This window comes from Rhinatrema bivittatum, chromosome 2, assembly GCF_901001135.1.
Source record: "Rhinatrema bivittatum chromosome 2, aRhiBiv1.1, whole genome shotgun sequence".
Lineage (NCBI taxonomy): Eukaryota > Metazoa > Chordata > Amphibia > Gymnophiona > Rhinatrematidae > Rhinatrema > Rhinatrema bivittatum.
In genome coordinates, this window is record NC_042616.1 from 385659589 (window position 1) to 385667748 (window position 8160).

At 46.1% G+C, this 8160-nt stretch overlaps 1 protein-coding gene across 4 annotated transcripts in view; it reads right to left on the bottom strand.

The window, feature by feature from the left end:
- TENT4A (terminal nucleotidyltransferase 4A) overlaps positions 1 to 4108 on the bottom strand; it is a 178414-nt gene extending 174306 nt beyond the window's left edge. For 2 of the 4 annotated variants that reach the window (XM_029590012.1, XM_029590011.1), the window contains exon 1: positions 3052 to 4108. In XM_029590012.1, coding sequence (XP_029445872.1) covers positions 3052 to 3644 — 593 coding nt within the window. In that variant the 5' untranslated portion in view covers positions 3645 to 4108. The remainder of the gene's footprint in view (positions 1 to 3051) is intronic. The other 2 variants (XM_029590010.1, XM_029590009.1) reach the window with 2 other exon arrangements.
- Positions 4109 to 8160: the final 4052 nt, after the last annotated feature.

The following is an 8160-nucleotide window of genomic DNA, read 5'->3' on the forward strand; positions in this document are numbered from 1 at the left end:
CCTGGAAGCGAGCAATAAGGATTTAGATCTGCAAGGTTCTTCCTAGTAACCCAGATTCGAGACTGGATGCGATAGACTATTGGTCTAACATGGCACATTTATTTATTTTTTATCTATAGGGTTTGTTGGCCATTTTAATTTTCTTTCCATCCCTCTGCAGCATGTATGGGTTTGGCAATATTTTAATTCCAACTGTTTGTGGGGGCAGGGGTTGATCTTCAAGAGAAACCATATCCCAATATCATACCACAAATTAGCCACAGAACACCACTTACCGCTCCTGCTAAACACTCCAAGTTCCCCAGCGGGCCCGACAGGATTGCAGCAGTTTTGCTACAATGTACACACTTTTCATATGCAAACATTTCCCCATTATAAAATAAAATTGTTTTCCAACATAGTGTGCACTTGAATAATTTCTTGTCTTGAACCTTAATAGCAGGAGGGAGTGTGCAAAGGTGGTGAATGGGGATGGTTTCCACAGCAAAACAATTGTAAGACAGTTACTTAAACCACATGATCAGCATAATTTGGGGACCATAAATATAGATAGTGCATTTTCTGTTAGTGCAATTGGAATTGTAGCAAACAATGGGTCCTGACAGAAAGTGCACTGACAATCACAGCAAACAGGTCCTGTGACTTTTTTTCCACATTACCAGTCCTAGCTCTCATAGCCATCACTAATCCATGCCTACTTTTTATTTTATTTTACTCCTGCCTTTAAAGCCACTTCAAAAGCAGATTACATTCAGATAATTCAGCAGCAGTAGTGTGGAATAAGGGTAGTGTGAGAGGGGTGGCCAAGGAAGAAGGGAGAGGCAAAGGGGAAGGGAGTTGAGAACACACCTGAGGATAGAGATGGGTGGGAGGAGCCATAATGAGAGGGCAGGTTAAGAACAGAAGAAACTTAAAAGAAAAAAGAAAAGTTGGCAGGGTATTAAGAATCAAAATTCTCATAACCATTTGAAAATTCTGAAATATAAGATGATTTTTTTTTAAATAAAATTTGGTTTTGTACATACTAATAAAATGCATCCTAACAAGCAAATTCACTGCAAAATCTCAAGAACTATGCCACAGTAAACAAGCATCCTTGGATACAAGTATCACAAGTATCTCCTCTAGAGTGAAAAGTTCCAATAATGCAAACAAGGAAAGAAATCTTCATAACTCCCTAATTACCGTTATAATAAACTAGAGCTGGGAAGAAGGGGAAGGAAGGTAGGCTACTTAGCTGTAGCTTTGGGTGGGAGAGACTGGCATCTGGTTTCAGCAACTGTGCAGGGACTGTAGGAGCTGAAATGAGTAGGGTATTGGCTTACCTATGATACAAGACACCATAGGTTTAACATTAATAACCCTGAAACTAAAGATGAAGAACCTCCATGTTTATAGGTATAATGTAATAACCAGAGCAGACACCAAACTTTTTTCATTAATTTTGTGCAGTATTTATACTGGAGTATGCTCCTAGCTTCCTGATAGCCATGCTGATAGATTACCATTTAACTAATGGTATTCAAGATTTTATTCACTGATTCTTTGGATCAAATGCATTTGTAAAGGTATACTGAATTTAAGTAATGTAAAATTAAGGCATGTTTGGCATTATAAAGATTTTTTTTTAAAGAAAAGTATGAAAATTTACTGTGCTTAGACCAACAATTCAGTTTTAAAGTGATCCTCCATGGTCTGGGAAACACAAGCTATAATTATATTTCCATTTCCAGTCAAGAGTACTAAACTAAATTGTGAAGCATTTGAATCATATCTGAACGAAAAGCTCTATGAATTCTAATTGTGGAAGACCAATTATCTTGTAAACAAATATCTCTAAATTGGCTTCTGAAATAGAGTTGATCAGAGACATTTCAGCCATATTGCCATGACAATCTTAAACACAACCATATTCTTAGGATTATCCTGTTCCTTGCCTCTATCACTTGTGTTTTTTGCTTTAAGACATCACTATGATTTATCACAGCAAATGTTATTCGAGTGTTAAAAGCACTGATCAAGTTTAAATTATGTTCAAACCTTTCCAAATAAAGATACTTCACTCTTCCTGAAGCACTTTTATGTCAGCTGTCAGATTAGCCACGCATCCTTTTCAGCAAAGTTACAAACGCACTTAATGCGAGCATTCCCGAACTGAATATTTTATTAAAATAGTGCTAAAAAGCTGAAAGTATATTGGCCCTAACAAAAATCAGACCGCTTTTAACTAACAGAAAAACTCTACAAATACAAAACGATACACGGAATCAAAACGCCACAACTCCCATGCTCCTTTTTGACTGGCAGCCATTTGGTCATTTCTATAAGCACAAATGGTGATCTAAACTACAGCATATTTATTTTAAGCCAGATTTCTTCTTGGCACAGTTTTTGCGTAGGAGATGAAGTAAACCTGTCGCAGGTCGTTTGCCAGCAATTCTCGCTCGTCACCCGTTTCAGGCCAAGCCTCCCTCCCTATGTAACGAGTAAAATCCGAGCGTTTCACTACCTTCCCTTCCAATCAGCAACTGCAAATAGCTCGACACCGCATTTCACTTTTTTGGCAGCCCCAGCTCTACGTCTGTTGGCAACATGTTAAAGGCGATTGTCCGAGGGCAGGAGCCGCTGCACTTTATTCCTCCCCACCGAGTCATCGGGGAGAGGTCACCGAGCCCCTTGCCCCAGGACAAACCCTCAAAGGAGGTGGAGGACGGCCTTCCCGGACCCAATCCCTGCCATCACTAAAGGATCCCTACCGAGCTAGCAATGAGGATCGATGAGGGATTATTTTATCTGATTAAATACTCGGTTGGAAGGCGGCATTTTCTTCCACCGCCACCAGACTAGCTAAATTAAGAATATCACTCAACCCCCACCCCAAAAAAAAAAAACTCACTCCTGGCGGGGGCAATGAGATCCGCCCTGCAGATCGGGGTGTCAAATCACTGATCTTCTAGTTTTTACATAAACGAAACCTTAAATTCGGCCTCAACAACAAGAGACCCATTACCCTCTCGTGTGTGCCCCCCCCCCCCCGGTCCAGCCGCTCACCCCTGGATACCGGCGCTGTAGCTGCTGCTCTTCCAGGGGGTGCCGGCGGGGCCCCGGGGCTGCCGCCGTCCTCCTCCGGGCAGCAGGTAGTTGATGCCGTACGTGCTGGCCTTGTTGTCGCGTTTCCTGCGCCCCGGGTGGTACTGGTGTTGTCGGGCTGGGGTGGGGGGCGGCGGGGAGAGGCCGCTGAGGCGGGGGCAGGCAGCAGGGGGCTGATCGGGGGCCTCCCCGGGCGCATCGCCGCAGAAGCAGGACGCGGGGGAAGGAGAGGAGAAGCCGCTGGGGCTCTCGGCGCCGGACTCGGTAGAGGAGGAAGAAGAGGAGGAAGAGGAGCAGGATCCAGAGGGGTGCTTGCGGGGCTCGGCACGGGGCGGGCGGCTGTCAGAGCCGGTGCTGGCGGCGGGAGGGGGCGGCTGGTGCTGCCGGCTCAAGGCCGGGGAGTTCAGGCAGAGGTAGTGCGGAGGGTGATGGCGGGCACCTCCCGCCCCCCCACGCCGGGCACGCAGCCCCTGCGATGTCTCCCAGATCTGCATCCACAGCGCATTAGCGGGGCCCGTCTGCTCCGGCTGGATCCAGGCCACGCGGGGATCCATGCGCTCGAGGGAAGGGACCGGGCCCCGCGTTCCCGCCGCTGGAGCTCACGCCCCGGGGTGGGTGTCTGCCACCACCCCCCGAGAGCCGCAGCAGTAGTAGTGCTCCCCCGCCCGGCCGGGTAAGTCTGGGCCGCCGCACGAAGCTAAGAGGAGCCGCCGGGAGCCAGGAAGCCGGGAACGGCACGCGCCATGCGCGGGGCTGGGCAGACCACGGGGGCGGGGAGGGGGGGTTGGGGGGGATGAGGGGAGAGGGCGCGCGCACGAAGGACACAGGCTGGGGTTACGCGCGCCAGCCGCTGCCTACAAACTTTAAAAGTCCGCTCCAATGTGGCGTCCGCTCTACGGCTTAAAGGGCGCAACGCGCATGCGCCGAGGATTTTAAACACTCACTAGACACACCGCCCTGGTAACGGCGCCTGCGCAATGAGAGTTGGGCGAGGGAAGGGAAAACGCTTGGAAAGAATGCCGCTGACTATGGAACAGGGGGAAAGAGCGCCACATTGGTCCAGGGGATGCGTTTCTCGTCTTGAGTGCCTTTCCCTCCCTCTGGAAGTCACGTGTCTGTATGAAGCTGGGGTGTTCCTTCTGTGGATTCCCCTCCATGGCCCCCACCTATCAGATGTCATTACCCTGGACGAGGAGGCGGGGTGATGACGCGCAGAGAGTGGGCGGGCTCGAGCTGGTGCCCCGCCTTCACTACCGTCGGCAATAAATTTTCAGGGCGTAGGTGGTAGTGTCAGCGAGTGGTGGGGAGCGCGAGCAATGTCTAACGGGCGTGTGTGCAAATGTTCTTGCATTCACCAACATTATTTTCCTAGTTGATTTCTTAGATCCATACTAGAATCATTTATTTTCAGTACACTAAGCGTATGCTCCACGTCTGCTATCTACTTTCGATTAATAGACAATTGGTGAATGCAGGGGCAGTGCAAGGGTATTAGGCGCCCTAAGCGAACCTTCTGCCTTGTCCCCCCCCTCCCCCTCAAGCCCAGGCCCCGACCGCCCCTGCCCAAACACCCAAGTAAAAATTATGCAACAATAAATGAAGAAATATAAAACAGTAATAGTAAAACCTTACCTGTAAAAGGAATATTTAAAAATAGCAGAGAGCAACATCCAATAATTAGAAACAAACTAAAAATAATGTTCCAGCTCCAAAACAAAAATTGAAAAACAGCACATCAATGATTAAAACTAACAAAACTACCAGGGAACTTTTGATATCCATATGTCCTTAGATTGTCCTGGATTAGCTGATGGGGTGGGACTGGGGGTTGTGCATAAACCTTCCTTTCTCTCATATATACACACACACACACACACACACACACAATCATACAGGTGTGCTCTTTCTCACACACATGCACAGTCTACTAGACACACCCACATGTTCTCTGGCTCTCACACCCTCTCTCACATACACATGACCTTATGTCACTCAGTTAGGCCGGAACCGTAACAGCTTACTGCCTGCTCTGACCTTAACTAGTCTCTGCTTGACCTCTGCCTGCCTTGATCATAGCCTGTCTTGTCTCTGCGTGAATGCTACTTACCCTGACCTTAACCTATATTCTGTTTCTCCCTGGACACTGGCTGTCCTGACTGTAGCCAGCAGCATGTCAGCCACTGCCTGCTGGGGCCTAATCCCTGCTTGCATGCATTAGGCTGCGCCAATCCAACAGTGGTCCAAGGGCTCAATCATCCTGACATATAGTCTTAGCTGGACTAATCTCAGCACTCTGGGTGAGAAAAATAAATTTTTAGGTATGGTCTTACAAGATGATAAATATCCTCTAGTATTTCCCAGTGGAATTTTAATGGGGCAAAAGAAGTCACCAATATATATGGATAAGCCACTCATCTAAAAAAAGGAGTGTGCAACTGAACCAAACTATGTGCAGGCCCAAGCAACACAAGACAGAAACCAAGCCACATGATGGCCCTTGCAGTTTTAATGTGAATACCAGTGAGATCTGCATTGAGGTCAAGATGCTATTGTTCTCCATCTTGAGCAATCTGTCTTCACTTTACAATTTAGCTGGTACCACTGGACACAAACTTTATATTCAGTCATGAAGCACAATTCTATTTGCCAGATGTCTTCAAGCCCCCATTATATCATCCACGTGAGAATCTGTATACATGTACCAGCTAAGAAGAAGTTGTATTGGAAATTCACGAGTCCTATGCCAGTGAATTGTGTTAATCTCCAATCAGTATCAATGTTTGGATCATATACATATGTATGAAGTCCTGATTAAGAAAAAGAATTGATTTCATACACAGACACGTGTGAACTTCACGCTCCCAAAACTTCTAACAAAGCCTCATACCAGGCTTTGAGAATGGGCTCCCAGCTCAGCTCAGCCCTGCTCCATTAACTTTGGAGTTCTTGCCAGTTTCATCTTTGCATGAGCCTTGCAAGCCAAGCCAATCTTCGCTTCTGCCTGCACAACTTACAGAGGCTTCTGTAAGCTTTGGGTCCACCATTACCCTGGGACAGTGGTGTTAACCTGTCGTATGCCCACCAGGGGTCCAGCTGACTCTACAGAGCCGGGCCTGGGGGGTGGACAAGGGGGCAGCTGCTCTAGGTGTCAAGCCCAAGAGGGCTTCATCAGCAAGGCTGCTTTTACCTATGGGCATAAGCGCACAAAGTTGATGTCTTTATTGGCCAGTGCCCAATATCTCAGGCAGCAGAGATCAGCTCTCTGCTTCCTACTCCAGCCCCTCCCCTCCTGGCAGCATGCAAGCAACTATCTGGGAGTGGATGTGATCTTGGAGAAAAGAGAACGCAGTACAAAGCAAAGAATAACGTTCCCTATCCCTAATCCAGCCTCTTCTCCTTTCTTGGTCAACTCCTCTCCTCCTATCTGCAGGAAACAAAAACATAAGAACATAAGAAATTGCCATGCTGGGTCAGCCCAAGGGTCCATCAAGCCCAGCATCCTGTTTCCAACAGAGGCCAAAACCAGGCCACAAGAACCTGGCAATTACCCAAACACTAAGAAGAACCCATGCTACTGATGCAATTAATAGCAGTGGCTATTCCCTAAGTAAAATTAATTAATAGCCATTAATGGACTTCTCCTTCAAGAACTTATCCAAACCTTTTTTGAACCCAGCTACACTAACTGCACTAACCACATCCTCTGGCAACAAATTCCAGAGCTTTATTGTGCGTTGAGTGAAAAAGAATTTTCTCCGATTAGTCTTAAATGTGCTACTTGCTAACTTCATGGAATGCCCCCTAGTCCTATTATTCGAAGTGTAAATAACCGAGTCACATCTACTCATTCAAGACCTCTCATGATCTTAAAGACCTCTATCATATCCCCCCTCAGCCGTCTCTTCTCCAAGCTGAATAGCCCTAACCTCTTCAGCCTTTCTTCATAGGGGAGCTGTCCATCCCCTTTATCATTTTGGTTGCCCTTCTCTGTACCTTCTCCATCGCAACAATATCTTTTTTGAGATGCGGCGACCAGAATTGTACACAGTATTCAAGGTGTGGTCTCACCATGGAGCGATACAGAGGCATTATGACATTTTCCATTCTATTAACCATTCCCTTCCTAATGATTCTTAACATTCTATTTGCTTTTTTGACTGCTGCAGCACACTGAGCCGACGATTTTAAAGTATTATCCACTATGATGCGTAGATCTTTTTCCTGGGTGGTAGCTCCTAATATGGAACCTAACATCGTGTAACTACAGCAAGGGTTATTTTTCCCTATATGCAACACCTTGCACTTGTCCACATTAAATTTCATCTGCCATTTGGATGCCCAATTTTCCAGTCTTGCAAGGTCCTCCTTTAATGTATCACAATCCACTTGTGATTTAATAACTCTGAATAATTTTGTATCATCCACAAATTTGACAACCTCACTCGTCATATTCCTTTCCAGATCATTTATATATATATTGAAAAGCACCGGTCCAAGTACAGATCCCTGAGGCACTCCACTGTTTATCCTTTTCCACTGAGAAAATTGACCATTTAATCCTACTCTCTGTTTCCTGTCTTTTAACCAGTTTGTAATCCACGTAAGGACATCGCCTCCTATCCCATGACTTTTTAGTTTTCGAAAAAGCCTCTCATGAGGGACTATGTCAAATGCCTTCTGAAAATCCAAATACACTACATCTACCGGTTCACCTTTATCCACATGTTTATTAACCCCTTCAAAAAAATGAAGCAGATTTGTTAGGCAAGACTTCCCTTGGGTAAATCCATGTTGACTGTGTCCCATTAAATCATGTCTTTCTATATGCTCTACGATTTTGATCTTGAGAATAGTTTCCACTATTTTTCCCGGCACTGAAGTCAGGCTCACTGGTCTGTAGTTACCCGGATCGCCCCTGGAGCCTTTTTTAAATATTGGGGTTACATTGGCCACCCTCCAGTCTTCAGGTACAATGGATGATTTTAATGATAGGTTACAAATTTTAACTAATAGATCAGAAATTTCATTTTTTAGTTCCTTCAGAACCCTAGGATGCATACCATCCGGTCC